The sequence below is a fragment of the Oncorhynchus gorbuscha genome, linkage group LG17 (genome assembly GCF_021184085.1).
Source record: "Oncorhynchus gorbuscha isolate QuinsamMale2020 ecotype Even-year linkage group LG17, OgorEven_v1.0, whole genome shotgun sequence".
Classification (NCBI taxonomy): Eukaryota; Metazoa; Chordata; class Actinopteri; order Salmoniformes; family Salmonidae; genus Oncorhynchus; species Oncorhynchus gorbuscha.
Window position 1 is genome coordinate 6,524,504 of NC_060189.1, and position 15,586 is coordinate 6,540,089.

Here is a 15,586-nt window from a genome sequence, read left to right on the forward strand (position 1 = left end):
CAATGATTACATTTCTCTAAAACAGGTTATAGGCAAACAAGCCCACACCGGCCACGAACAAAGTGCTTACAATACCGCATTGGTGTAAATAGACCTAATTATTAGGGCGAGGCACATGGGCTACTGACAGCTTACTTCACAACATACACTTCGTATTACCATCTTAGCTACAGTATACGTATCTCCCTGGCATATTACATCATTTATGCAGCAGCATACAATACATTTTTGGACTCACCTTGACTTGTGATGTGCTCACTTAAACATGTGGGTGGCGCAGTAGTTTTGTCATCAAACTTTGTCATCAAAGTCTGGCATTCTCTGGATTTATGGTGGGAACTCTGCACAACCACTCGGTAGAATAGCAGGTTACTGTTACTGATTTCTTTACACTGCTTGCAGTTAGCCACTAATTCCTTCCAAACGACTCATTGTTGAATTAGCGATTTCCAACTTGTTGTGTAATCTTTATGTGCAATGGCCCGATGAGCACCGATATCTATCATTTATCTTCATTATTTATCTTAATATGATAAGGATTGAAAAGGATTTGCTAGTAGATTGTCGACTTGATTTACGACGATGACTGGTAGCTAAGAATTTGAAATGAAAATGTCGATCAAAGCAAAACTGGATTTGTTGTCATTCTATCTGTGGCCAATGACCTTGAGCCTTCTTGGATTGGCACTGTTAATATTTATTTAAATAAGCAAATCAGTTAATAAAAAATTATTATTTACAATGACAGCCTACAGGGGAACAGTAGATTAGTGACAGATGTTTAGTTTGTCAACTCGGGGTTTCGATCTAGCAACCTTTCGGTTCCTGGCCTAACCACTGAACTAAGCTACCTACCACTGAACTAAGCTACCTAACACTGAACTAGGCTACCTACCACTGAACTAGGCTACCTACCACTGAACTAGGCTACCTACCACTGAACTAGGCGACCTACCACTGAACTAGGCTACCTACCACTGAACTAGGCTACCTACCACTGAACTAGGCTACCTACCACTGAACTAGGCTACCTACCACTGAACTAGGCTACCTACCACTGAACTAGGCGACCTACCACTGAACTAGGCTACCTACCACTGAACTAGGCTACCTACCACTGAACTAGGCTACCTACCACTGAACTAGGCTACCTAACACTGAACTAGGCTACCTACCACTGAACTAGGCTACCTACCACTGAACTAGGCTACCTACCACTGAACTAGGCTACCTACCACTGAACTAGGCTACCTACCACTGAACTAGGCTACCTACCACTGAACTAGGCTGATACACCATTATTTTGGAGCTGCCTTATACTCCAGAATGCAAAAAAGTGACTGTTTGTATGCAGATTTAATAACTCAATGATTTATTTTAAAAAATGACATTGTTTGCAAACTGATGTGTGACACATATTAATGCTAAAATTACAAGCAAAACAGGATAGCCTGTCGTAATCATAAATTCATCAACCCTATTTAGTGGTAGACTCAGTGTGACAACCAGGTCACAGTGGATGTTGATTCACATGAAGATGACATGGGTAATTATGGCTTAACCAAATCGTTATCTTTGTGTTTGCATTCTGTTTTGTTTAAAGACTAAACTCCTTTTTTTCCCCCGGCAGGTATCTGCTGCACTGGTGGCTAATTTCCACACTATCACGGAGAGCACCCTAGCAGCCATTGGGAACAGCAGCAGTGGCCTGACGACCACCCAGATATCCTCCATCTCTTCCTCGGCACTCGTGTCGTCCCTGGCCACACTCGGCTCCGTGAGCGGCTGGAACCTGGGCCAGGCCAGTGCAGTCGTCCAGAGCATCATTACCGGAAGCTTCCCGGTGAGGGCGCCATCTTCTCTAGAGTCAGAGAATCATAGTTGCTTCTATGATCCTTTTGAGTACTTTCCTTTATTTTCGTAACAGCCTGCTATTTTATAATTCCTTGTTCTGCTGTATAGTTGGGATCAACGTCTGTTTGATAAGATAACGTATATATATTTATTTTTAATGAACTTGGATAATCATACTTGAATGAGCCTGATCAGAGTAATAATACTATTTGATTGACAGATCGACACTGCCTCCTCGTTGATGTCGTTGGGCACACTCGTTGCGGGCGTTCCGTCAGCGGCGATAGCGAGCATCCCAGCCACTGAGCTGTTGACAGCATCCCAGAGCTCTGTGTTTATCACCAACATGCTGGCTGCCCCACAGATTGTACAGGAAACCTACGTCAATAAGGTATCAGGTGTATCTGACAATGTTGTGTTGGCTACAGATATTATTATTTATTTTTATTTATTTTTGTACAGTTTGTAGGTCACACTGATATATGAAGAAGTATGCACATTGTCAAAATACTATATCTGCCCTAAATTATACGTTGTTTGTTCTAAAAAAAATGGTTGTCTTTCCATTGTCATTCCTTATTAGATAATCACCATCAACCAAAGCCCCAACGCGTTGGTTGTGAACGTACCTGATGCCATGGCCACACTGATCCCCAGGGCTCTCCTGACCTTCTCTCAGGAACCTGTGGACGTACAGGCTATTAACAGAAAGACATGGAAGCAAGAACAGGTTAGTAGTGTCTTGTCATCATTTATGAACAGGCCTTCCCGATGAGCACAAGACAAGAGCAGGTCAGTGTCTTGTCATCATTTATGAACAGGCCTTCCCGATGAGCACAAGACAAGAGCAGGTCAGTGTCTTGTCATCATTTATGAACAGACCTTCCCGATGAGCACAAGACAAGAGCAGGTCAGTGTCTTGTCATCATTTATGAACAGGCCTTCCCGATGAGCACAAGACAAGAGCAGGTCAGTGTCTTGTCATCATTTATGAACAGACCTTCCCGATGAGCACAAGACATGAAAAGACGGTGAAAAAAGACATAGGAAACAACATATTTTCATAGTCTTTCTGCACACTGGGTTTATTCATTCCTAGGAGGTTTCACGTGAACAATTAATGCATTTGGCGTGTATAGATATAACTGTCATTATCAAGACTCTTTCCTTGTCTTTGTGTTGTAGGCTGTTATATTCTTCGGGGACGTAGCGAGCAACGCAAGCATCGACTCGGAGGAGTAAGTTAAGAATGCGTTAACATGACATATAAACAAACCCAGATCAACTGTCCTATTGTGTCTTCTGTCCTTCTACTTCCTGTCCTGTTATCTCTCTCTCTTCTTAGTGTCTTGCCCCTTAGTCTCTGTCCTCTTAGTCTCTTCTCCCCTTAGTATCTGGCCTCTTAGTCTCTCTCCTCTTACAGTCTCTTTTTCCTCTTAGTCTCTCTCCTCTTAGTCTCTCTCCTCTTACAGTCTCTTTTTCCTCTTAGTCTCTTCTCCTCTTCCAGTCTCTTTTTCCTCTTAGTCTCTCTCCTCTTAGTATCTGGCCTCTTAGTCTCTCTCATCTTACAGTCTCTTCTCCTCTTAGTCTCTCTCCTCTTAGTCTCTCTCCTCTACAGTCTCTTCTCTTCTCAGTCTCTCTCCTCTTACAGTCTCTTTTCCTCTTAGTCTCTTCTCCTCTTAGTCTCTCTCCTCTACAGTCTCTCTCCTCTTACAGTCTCTTTTCCTCTTAGTCTCTTCTCCTCTTAGTCTCTCTCCTCTACAGTCTCTCTCCTCTTACAGTCTCTTTTCCTCTTAGTCTCTCTCCTCTTACAGTCTCTTTTCCTCTTAGTATCTCTCCTCTTACAGTCTCTTTTCCTCTTAGTCTCTCTCCTCTTAGTATCTGGCCTCTTAGTCTCTCTCATCTTACAGTCTCTTCTCCTCTCAGTCTCTCTCCTCTACAGTCTCTTTTCTTCTTAGTCTCTTCTCCTCTTAGTCTCTTCTCCTCTTAGTCTCTTCTCCTCTCAGTCTCTTCTCCTCTCAGTGTCTCTCCTCTACAGTCTCTTTTCCTCTTAGTCTCTTATCTGGCCTCTTAGTCTCTTCTCCTCTTAGTCTCTTTTCCTCTTAGTCTCTTTTCATCTCAGTCTCTTTTCCTCTCAGTGTCTTTTCATCTACAGTCTCTTTTCCTCTTAGTCTCTTCTCCTCTTAGTCTCTTCTCCTCTTAGTCTCTTCTCCTCTTAGTCTCTTTTCCTCTACAGTCTCTTCTCCTCTCAGTCTCTTTTCCTCTACAGTCTCTTCTCCTCTTAGTCTCTTCTCCTCTCAGTCTCTCCTCTTAGTCTCTTCTCCTCTTAGTCTCTTCTCCTCTTAGTCTCTTCTCCTCTTAGTCTCTTCTCCTCTTAGTCTCTCTCCTCTACAGTCTCTTCTACTCTTAGTCTCTTCTCCTCTTAGTCTCTTCTCCTCTTAGTCTTTTCTCCTCTTAGTCTCTTCTCCTCTTAGTCTCTTCTCCTCTCAGTCTTTTCCTCTTAGTCTCTCTCCTCTTAGTATCTGGCCTCTTAGTCTCTTCTCCTCTTAGTCTCTTCTCCTCTACAGTCTCTTCTCCTCTACAGTCTCTTCTCCTCTTCTCCTCTTAGTCTCTTTTCCTCTTAGTCTCTTTTCATCTACAGTCTCTTTTCCTCTTAGTCTCTTTCCTCTCAGTCTCTTCTCCTCTTAGTCTCTTCTCCTCTTATAGTCTCTTCTCTTAGTCTCTTCTCCTCTTAGTCTCTTTTCCTCTTAGTCTCTTTTCATCTACAGTCTCTTTTCCTCTCAGTCTCTCTCCTCTTAGTATCTGGCCTCTTAGTCTCTCTCATCTTACAGTCTCTTCTCCTCTTAGTCTCTTCTCCTCTTAGTCTCTCTCCTCTTATAGTCTCTTCTCCTCTTAGTCTCTCTCCTCTTACAGTCTTTTCATCTTAGTCTCTCTCCTCTACAGTCTCTTCTCCTCTTAGTCTCTCTCCTCTACAGTCTCTTCTCCTCTCAGTCCCTTCTCCTCTTAGTCTCTTCTCCTCTACAGTCTCTTCTCCTCTCAGTCTCTTCTCCTCTTAGTCTCTTCTCCTCTCAGTCTCTTCTCCTCTCAGTCTCTTCTCCTCTACAGTCTCTTCTCCTCTCAGTCTCTTCTCCCCTTAGTCTCTTCTCCCCTTAGTATCTGGCCTCTTAGTCTCTCTCATCTTACAGTCTATCTCCTCTTAGTCTCTCCCCTCTTACAGTCTCTTTTCCTCTTAGTCTCTCTCCTCTTAGTCTCTCTCCTCTTAGTCTCTCTCTTACAGTCTCTTTTTCTCTTAGTCTTTCTCCTCTACAGTCTCTTCTCTTCTCAGTCTCTCTCCTCTACAGTCTCTTCTCCTCTCAGTCTCTCTCCTCTTACAGTCTCTTTTCCTCTTACTCTTCTCCTCTTAGTCTCTTTACCTCTTAGTCTCTTCTCCTCTTAGTCTCTCTCCTCTTAGTCTCTTTTCCTCTTAGTCTCTCTCCTCTTAGTCTCTTTTCCTCTTAGTCTCTCTCCTCTTAGTCTCTTCTCCTCTACAGTCTCTGTTCCTCTTAGTCTCTCTCCTCTACAGTCTCTTCTCCTCTTAGTCTCTCTCCTCTATAGTCTCTTCTCCTCTTAGTCTCTCTCCTCTACAGTCTCTTCTCCTCTTAGTCTCTTCTCCTCTTAGTCTCTCTCCTCTTAGTCTCTTCTCCTCTTAGTCTCTGTCCTCTACAGTCTATTCTCCTCTTAGTCTCTCTCCTCTACAGTCTCTGTTCCTCTTAGTCTCTCTCCTCTTAACATTCTCTCCTCTTACAAACAGGCTCTCTCCATCCGTGTTGCAAGGGTTCACATGTACATCAGCACGGTCCATGACGATCAAAACGGTGCACAGACTGGTTCATGCCTGCAGACCGAGGATCCTTAGGGAGAAAGTGGCGTTGAAAGAAACACAGGTCTGTGAGACATGAAGATGTCAGAGTTATGATGATAGCTAATACATCTCACACAGGATTACCTCTTATATCTTTTTCTCCACAGTTGACCTGCATGTACAATTTACTGAAAGATAACCTTGACCAGAGTTTTACAGACTATCCCTCAGACATGCTACTATATTACAAGTAAGTCTAATCGTGATAATTATGTAAACCTGTTAATTATCTATCCTGTTAAAGCTGCAATATGTAACCTTTTGGGAAACCCAAACAAATTCACATAGAATTGTCTGTTAAATATCTGTCATTCTCGTTGAACGCAAGTCTAAAATGCTGTCGATATATTCTGAGTAGTGCATCTTTAATTATCTAAATCCTGTTCATGATCTAATCTTGTTCATGATCTAATCCTGTTCATGATCTAATCCTGTTCATGATCTAAATCCTGTTCATGATCTAATCCTGTTCATGATCTAATCCTGTTCATGATCTAAATCCTGTTCATGATCTAATCCTGTTCATGATCTAATCCTGTTCATGATCTAATGCTGTTCATGATCTAATCCTGTTCATGATCTAATCCTGTTCATGATCTAATCCTGTTCATGATCTAATGCTGTTCATGATCTAATCCTGTTCATGATCTAATCCTGTTCATGATCTAATGCTGTTCATGATCTAATCCTGTTCATGATCTAATCCTGTTCATGATCTAATCCTGTTCATGATCTAATCCTGTTCATGATCTAATCCTGTTCATGATCTAATCCTGTTCATGGTCTAATCCTGTTCATGATCTAATGCTGTTCATGATCTAATATGGTTAATGATTTTAATAATATACATTCAATACATTCAATAATATACAATAATCCAGACCATACTATACAATAATCCAGACCATACTATACAATAATCCAGACCATACTATACAATAATCCAGACCATACTATACAATAATCCAGACCATACTATACAACAATCCAGACCATACTATACAACAATCCAGACCATACTATACAATAATCCAGACCATACTATACAATAATCCAGACCATACTATACAATAATCCAGACCATACTATACAATAATCCAGACTATACAATAATCCAGACTATACAATAATCCAGACCATACTATACAATAATCCAGACTATACAATAATCCAGACCATACTATACAATAATCCAGACTATACAATAATCCAGACCATACTATACAATAATCCAGACTATACAATAATCCAGACTATACAATAATCCAGACCATATTATACAATAATCCAGACCATACTATACAATAATCCAGACCATACTATAAAGAAAGTATTTCCTGATAGTTCAGAGAGCATTTTAGTTCAGAAAAAAACTACCAGGAAATATAATTGGATTTTATAATCCTGTTGATGCTTCATATGAGTGATGTGTGGGTCAATGGGTTGAGGGAATATTTCCTTAGCTAATTTGTATTAATCTCTAATAATTGTTAATTTCCTTCCAGCTATGCAAAGGTTGAAAAAAGCAATTGCAGGTCCTACTTCCACGCGGCAGGTTCTGCAGACTTCTCTGTCCTCTCCAGCGTGCTGAACAAGGATGAAATGCTACTGGACAATGCAAAAAGCTGCTTGGTGAGTGGCTGCAGAGTTGTGTCCTTTCGTCTATAGATGCACTATATATACACAAGTATGTGGACACCCCTTCAAAATTAGTGGATTCAGCTATTTCAGCCACAACCGTTGCTAACTGGCGTATACAATCGAGCACACATTGACATGCAATCTCCATAGACAAACATTGGCAGTAGAATGGCCCGTACTGAAGAGCTCAGTGCCTTTCAACGAGGCACTGTAATAGGATGCCACCTTTTTCAACAAGTCAGTTTGTCAAATTTCTGCCCTGCTATTGCTGCCCTGGTCAACTGTAAGTGCTGTTATTATGAAGTGGAAACATCTAGGAGCAACAACGGCTCAGCTGCAAAGTGGTAGGCCACACAAGCTCACAGAACAGGACCACAGAGTGCTGTCCTCAGTTGCAACACTCACTGCCGAGTTCCAAACTGCCTCTGGAAGCAACGTCAGCACAAGAAATGTTCGTCAGGAGCTTCATGAAATGGGTTTCCATGGCCGAGCAGCCGCACACAAGCCTAAGATCACCATGCACAATGCCAAGCGTTGGCTGCAGTGGTGTAAAGCTTGCCGTCATTGGACTGGAGCAGTGGAAACATGTTCTCTGAAGTGATGAATCACGCTTCACGTTCTGGCAGTCCGACAGACAAATCTGGGTTTGGTGTATGTCAGGAGAACGCTACCTGCCCCAATGCATAGTGCCAACTGTAAAGTTTGGTGGAGGTCAAATGGTCTGGGGCTGTTTTTTTATGGCCTCTTAGTTCCAGTGAAGGGAAATCTTAACCTCACAACATACAATGACATTGTAGATTATTCTGTGCTTCCAACTTTGTGGCAACAGTTTGGGGAAGGCCCTTTCCTGTTTCAGCATGACAATGCCCCCGTGCACAAAGCGAGGTCCATACAGAAATGGTTTGTCAAGATTGGTGTGGAAGAACTTGACTGGCCTTCACAGAGCCCTGACCTCAACCATGCCGACTGCGGGCAAGGCCCAATCGCCCAACATCAGAGCCCGACCTCACTAATGCTCTTGTGCCCGCAGCAATGTTCCAACATCTAGTGGAAAGCCTTCCCAGAAGAGTGGAGGCTGTTATAGCAGGGAAGGGGGGACCAACTCCACATTAATGCCCATGATTTTGGAATGAGATGTTTGACGAGCAGGTGTCCACATACTTTTATAGTGTATCACCTGTGACCTTTTTAAGAAGTGCAGTGGCGCAGGATGTGACTCCTAACAGTACATACCCAGACCCCTCAGCTAAGTTAGATAACAGTCCACAGCTTTAATAAAACACTGATGGAATGTTTGAATGCAGTAACCGATAAACAGGTTTCCTCATTAGCGTCTTAGTGTTTCTACGTTACCATAGTAGCATGAGTCAGAAAAGTCTGGTTCTCTTAAAACCACCAACAACACTATCATCCCAAGACCAGAACTATCACCCCTTTAGTTCACTTTTTTTGCTATGGAATTGTGCAAAGGTTGTGGTTTCCTTAGCCAAGGTTATAGCCAATTACAATGACAGAATGTTGGAAAAGTTGGACAACGTCAACAACGTTTTATAGAAACATATGATTCAAATGAATCACCTCTAATTAATTTCATTAACACATCACTTTGTTGCGTAATTTCTAGGGAATTAGTGAAGTGAGTCTTAGCAAAAACCACGTGGAGGTGCTGGGAAACATGGTGTGCACTATGACCGGCTCCTACATCCTCAACTCTGACCCCTTCATTCTGGAGAAACTGAAGAACTGCAAGGACTTCACCGAAGCTCAAGTCGCTGCCATGGAAACGCTCCTCATTTCAGGGACAACACAGTATGGGTATGTGAATGAGAACTTTTGTGAACAAAGTTTGTTTTTGGATTTTGATTAAATCACATGCAATAACAATACAATTTACAATATGAACTTGGTTTTCAGAAAAACAACTACATGGAATCAACAAACGTTGGAAAACCTTGAAACCCTGCCAGTGTATCTGACCCAAAACTTCTGGAGCCTGTTCACAACAGTACGTTTATGCTTTACAATTTATGTCGTGTGTTTACGCCTTTAAATTATCTTTGTAAAAAGGTGCAAATTATTGATCTACAAATGTTTGGTTTGGTATTCACAGGAGGTAAAACGGAAGTTCCTCAAGTCCTTTATGCCCCGGCTGAGGAAGCAGGAAACAGTGAAGAGGAAGCTGAAGACACTGTTCAAGCAGATCAACTCATTCAGCAGATCCAAGCGGGGAGCAGGTAAACTCACTAAGCGCTAAAACATCTTGGAGAAACAGCTTAGAGAATGATACATTTGCTATGAGATTTTCATGGGTATCATATTTGCATACGGGTCTGGTGTTTCTCACCATTGGTTGCTTTTCAAAAGGATGCATCACTGGCAACATCACCCAGTCGGTCATCGCAGACACCTCGTTCCCCTTTGGCTATGACATGACCCAGTTTGACCTCTGTCTGGACATCAGCGTTCTGAAAGACAATCTGGCCACTTTCACTAAACAAGTCGATGACAACAACTTCCAGAGGATCATTTTAGTCAAACTAAACCAGGTAATGATGACGTCAAAATGGCCGTCTGACTTGTTTCTTTGACTCCCAGAATGGAATGAAAAATGATTGTATTCATAACAGGGTAGTGACCGTGCATAGATATGAGAAGGGATAGGTACGAGAATATCATTACTCTCAGAAGACTAGTCCGGTTTATTGAATCGTTAGATCAAATTAGTGGAGGACCATAATCATAATAAATGCAAAAATTGTGTTCCACAGGCTTATCCATCTGGAATTGTTGACGAGCAGCTTAAGGTGCTGGGCTCTGTGTCACGTGTGGCCACTCTTGATGACATCACAAAGTGGAGCATCACTAAAATCGACACACTGTCAGCACTGATGGCCTTTGGTGATGGTCCATGGGAAACAGAGAAGGTATAATAAGGAAAGAGATGTTTGTACCTTTTTTTTGTATGTCGCTTTTCTCTAATACAGGTCTCTTTCTGTTGATGCATTCAGAGTAAAGCAATCATCACAACATACTTGAACACGTCAGGTAACTCCTTGGGGAGCTCTGAGTTAAATGCCGTTGGTGCTAATCTGTGTTCTCTGGATGTGAGCGTACTGAAGACCATCACGTCAAGCAGTCTGAAGTGAGTATATCTGACCTGCTCAGCAAAAAAACTGCTAATGAATTATTTCACAGTTCTGTTAACCAACTCATGGGTAACAATGAGACAATATGTCAGCTAAACTGTAGTCCTGGGTAACAATGAGACAATATGTCAGCTAAACTGTAGTCCTGGGTAACAATGAGACAATATGTCAGCTAAACTGTAGTCCTGGGTAACAATGAGACAATATGTCAGCTAAACTGTAGTCCTGGGTAACAATGAGACAATATGTCAGCTAAACTGTAGTCCTGGGTAACAATGAGACAATATGTCAGCTAAACTGTAGTCCTGGGTAACAATGAGACAATATGTCAGCTAAACTGTAGTCCTGGGTAACAATGAGACAATATGTCAGCTAAACTGTAGTCCTGGGTAACAATGAGACAATATGTCAGCTAAACTGTAGTCCTGGGTAACAATGAGACAATATGTCAGCTAAACTGTAGTCCTGGGTAACAATGAGACAATATGTCAGCTAAACTGTAGTCCTGGGTAACAATGAGACAATATGTCAGCTAAACTGTAGTCCTGGGTAACAATGAGACAATATGTCAGCTAAACTGTAGTCCTGGGTAACAATAACATTTTTTTGCATCTTCTAAGAAATGCCAATTCCCTGGACGTGACCTCTTGCTCCACTGAACAGAAGAGGGCTGTATACGACATCAGCAAGAGCTCTTTTAGCTCCCAGCGTATCTCTAATCCAACATATTACCAACTCATCAGCCCCTACCTAGGTAAACACACACACACACACACACACACACACACATACACACACACACCAGATATGAGTCATTGCTTTTTTCCCACTTCCTTTTGGTGCGCTTGATTTAGCTTGGGACGGGTGGGCAGGGTTTGTTCTGTTGGGACTATTCCAATGGTTTCATTGCACCGAAAACTAAATGGGTAAAGCTAACGGAGTATGACAATCTGAGGTACTCTATTCAGCACTTGCTGAAAGTGTGCGTTCCTCTTTTTTTGCCAGGCGGTGCTCCCATTGAAGACATAAGGAGCCTTGCAGCTCAGAATGTGAACATGGACATAACTACATTCAAAGGTCTTGAGAGCACTGTAATTCCCGTAAGTATCAGATAGCTCTGGACCCGCTCTACCTGCTGCTACAATGTAAATACAGGACACCTGTTTCATTTGTTTATTTATTTAACTCAGAGTCTGACCGTGAGCGAGGTGAAAGGACTTCTGGGTGCTAACGTGGATGATCTGAAGACATTTGAGAACGACACGATTGTTCATGCGTGGTTAACCGCGCAGCCTCAATCTGATCTGGACTTGCTGCGGCTGGGTCTGACCGGAGGCAAAGAAACTTCCACTGCGGTGGTGCCGACAGCGGTGGTCCCCCTCAACACCACCAACACCACGCTGGCACACAACGCCAAGCCATTACCGATCACCACAACTCAGAGTAAGGAAACATGGACCACCCGCCCTCCAACTCTTTACATTACATATAGGCATTATTCCTGATGAACCTTTAAGGGGCAATCTGCAGTTGCTATATCTATTTTTATACTCCTAAATGAATGATGTGGGGCGGCAGGGTAGCCTAGAGCGTTGGACTAGTAACCGGAAGGTTGCAAGTTCAAATCCCTGAGCTGACAAGGTACAAATCTGTCATTCTGCCCCTGAACAGGCAGTTAACCCACTGTTCCTAGGCCGTCATTGAAAATAAGAATTTGTTCTTAACTGACTTGCCTAGTAAAATAAAGGTAAATAAATAATATATATGCATTGATTCTTGAAGAATATCAATTAGAAATGCAACATGAGCTCAGTTCAACTGTCACACTCTATGAGAACCTCAAATATAAGCTTGTTTTGCTCCAATATTTGTAAATATTGTAAATGTAAACAATCCCTGTAAAGCCTCATAACATGGTTATAACAATATGTTTGATATATGGATGGTCAGTCCTTGTGTCCATAGCTCTGTCTATGAATTTGAGAGTTATTACATTTCTTCATGGGCCCATCCCAGAACAGAGGGATGAGGGATGTCAGAACAGAGGGATGAGGGCTGTCAGAACAGAGGGTTGAGGGATGTCAGAACAGAGGGATGAGGGATGTCAGAACAGAGGGATGAGGGCTGTCAGAACAGAGGGATGAAGGATGTCAGAACAGAGGGATGAGGGCTGTCAGAACAGAGGGATGAGGGCTGTCAGAACTGAGGGATGTCAGAACAGAGGGATGAGGGCTGTCAGAACAGAGGGATGAGGGCTGTCAGAACAGAGGGATGAGGGATGTCAGAACAGAGGGATGAGGGCTGTCAGAACAGAGGGATGAGGGCTGTCAGAACAGAGGGATGAGGGCTGTCAGAACAGAGGGATGAGGGCTGTCAGAACAGAGGGATGACGGCTGTCAGAACAGAGGGATGAGGGCTGTCAGAACAGAGGGATGAGGGCTGTCAGAACAGAGGGATGAGGGCTGTCAGAACAGAGGGATGAGGGCTGTCAGAACAGAGGGATGAGGGCTGTCAGAACAGAGGGATGAGGGCTGTCAGAACAGAGGGATGAGGGCTGTCAGAACAGAGGGATGAGGGCTGTCAGAACAGAGGGATGAGGGATGTCAGAACAGAGGGATGAGGGCTGTCAGAACAGAGGGATGAGGGATGTCAGAACAGAGGGATGAATGCTGTCAACAGAGGGATGAGGGCTGTCAGAACAGAGGGATGAGGGCTGTCAGAACAGAGGGATGAGGGATGTCAGAACAGAGGGATGAGGGATGTCAGAACAGAGGGATGTCAGAACAGAGGGATGAGGGCTGTCAGAACAGAGGGATGAGGGCTATCAGAAAAGAGGGATGAGGCCTGTCAGAACAGAGGGATGAGGGATGTCAGAACAGAGGGATGAGGGCTGTCAGAACAGAGGGATGAGGGATGTCAACAGAGGGATGAGGGCTGTCAGAACAGAGGGATGAGGGCTGTCAGAACAGAGGGATGACAGCTGTCAGAACAGAGGGATGAGGGCTGTCAGAACAGAGGGATGAGGGATGTCAGAACAGAGGGATGTCAGAACAGAGGGATGAGGGCTATCAGAACAGAGGGATGAGGGCTGTCAGAACAGAGGGATGAGGGCTGTCAGAACAGAGGGATGAGGGCTGTCAGAACAGAGGGATGAGGAATGTCAGAACAGAGGGATGTCAGAACAGAGGGATGAGGGCTGTCAGAACAGAGGGATGAGGGATGTCAGAACAGAGGGATGAGGGCTGTCAGAACAGAGGGATGTCTTGTTGTTATTGTTTCAACTAAAGATTTCCCATTTGAAGACTACTGATAGTTATCTTCTAACAAGTCTACTATACTGTACGTTCTTGTCCCTGCTAATACTTTTCTGTTAGAACATATTAAAAGGTGACAGGGGACATTAACACTAACTGAATAATATATTAAAGTGTTACAGGGTAATTACACAGGATAATTACATTACTGTATGTTAAAGTGTCTCAAAATGATTTGACCTCTCAGATGGTGTCGGTAATGGAGGAGCACATCCCGAGAAAGACCTGGGAGCCCTCTCTCTCTGTCTGGCACTGGTCACCGTCATCCTGCAGATGATGTGAGACGAGATGATGAGACCATAGTGTGGGCCAGATGATGTGAGACGAGATGATGAGACCACAGTGTGGGCCAAGCATCTTCTAAAATGAACAGTAACAACCTGTTTTACTTTTAGAATTGTTGAATCGTCTTGTACTACTTATAACCAAGTTTACAAATATTTTATTTAGTCAATCACGTTTGAATAATTTATTGTTTTTTGTCATTCTGGTTAAGCATCACTCTTGTACGTAATTATCACAAGTATATGTCTATATATATATGTATGTGTTCTTATTTGAACATTCCATAAGATTGCACAATTACATGTTTATATATTTAAATTATATTTTTGTCAGGAATGTAAAATTCATAAAGTATGTACACCTGTCCTTGTACTTAACCCACAAATATGACCTATGTAAAGTTAGGGCTCTATTCAATCAGTATCGCTGGCCAACAGAAATATAAAGGTAGATTCTGATTGAGCTAAAAAAATATGCAGTGTTTACCGCGAATGCAGTCTCTGCTGACATGGGAACGTTGCCTTTAAATTTGAATCACGCTGTAATGGCGACCTTCCGTGATACGAATTAAATAGAGCCCATTATTCATATTTTTTCTTCAAATTAATAAAAATGCAAATATACCATCGGTGCTCAGCTCACATTACTGGATAGTAAAGTGTTGAAAACAAAATACAATACATTTCCTGTACAGCACACGTCACTGTTACGCAGTGTGTTCTGCTTGCAGTACTTCCGGTAAGCCACATGGTGACAGTGTAGTGTATTCTGAATCGTTCTGAAAAGTGAACAGAGGTACTATTGAAGAAAAATAAGATGAATAGAAGAATGAAGGAATAGCACCTGTGATGTAAAGTACTTTAAGTAAAAAATACTTTCAACTACTACTTAAGTATATTTTTGGGGTATCTGTACTTTACTATTTATATTTTTGACAACTTTTGTTTTTACTTTAATACATTCCTAATGGAAATATTGTACTTTTTACTCCACATATATTTTCCCTGACAACCAAAAGTACTCGATACATTTTGAATGCTTAGCAGGACAGGCAAATAGCCATATTCACACACTTATCAAGAGATTACGTGGTCATCACTACTGCCTCTGTTCTGACGGACTCACTAAACACAAATGCATCTTTTGTAAATAATGTCTGAGTGTTGGGAGTGTGACCCTGGCGCTCTGGAAGAAAGAAAAATAACAAAAAAAACTGGTGCCTTCTGCTTTGCTTAATATAACACATTTTAAATTATTTAAACTTTTACTTTTGATACTTAAGTAAATTTTTGCAATTACATTTACTTTTGATACTTACGTATATTTAAAATCAAAAACTTTTACTCAAGTAGTATTTTACTGGCTGACGTTCACTTCTACTTCAGTAACTTTCCCTTAACGTCTCTATATTTTTACTCAAGTATGACATTTAGGTACTTTTTCCA

At 42.2% G+C, this 15,586-nt stretch overlaps 1 protein-coding gene across 1 annotated transcript in view; it reads left to right on the forward strand.

The window, feature by feature from the left end:
* LOC124001201 overlaps positions 1–14,765 on the forward strand; it is a 26,599-nt gene extending 11,834 nt beyond the window's left edge. Inside the window, exons 21-37 of the mRNA XM_046307820.1 lie at positions 1,631–1,843; positions 2,075–2,245; positions 2,438–2,584; positions 3,040–3,092; positions 5,645–5,777; positions 5,863–5,945; positions 7,261–7,387; positions 9,021–9,211; positions 9,311–9,401; positions 9,507–9,630; positions 9,761–9,942; positions 10,165–10,320; positions 10,405–10,538; positions 11,163–11,296; positions 11,548–11,642; positions 11,733–11,985; positions 14,044–14,765. Of these exons, the coding sequence (XP_046163776.1) occupies positions 1,631–1,843; positions 2,075–2,245; positions 2,438–2,584; positions 3,040–3,092; positions 5,645–5,777; positions 5,863–5,945; positions 7,261–7,387; positions 9,021–9,211; positions 9,311–9,401; positions 9,507–9,630; positions 9,761–9,942; positions 10,165–10,320; positions 10,405–10,538; positions 11,163–11,296; positions 11,548–11,642; positions 11,733–11,985; positions 14,044–14,138 (2,382 nt within the window). The 3' untranslated portion in view covers positions 14,139–14,765. The remainder of the gene's footprint in view (positions 1–1,630; positions 1,844–2,074; positions 2,246–2,437; positions 2,585–3,039; positions 3,093–5,644; positions 5,778–5,862; positions 5,946–7,260; positions 7,388–9,020; positions 9,212–9,310; positions 9,402–9,506; positions 9,631–9,760; positions 9,943–10,164; positions 10,321–10,404; positions 10,539–11,162; positions 11,297–11,547; positions 11,643–11,732; positions 11,986–14,043) is intronic.
* The last annotated feature ends 821 nt before the right edge of the window (positions 14,766–15,586 follow it).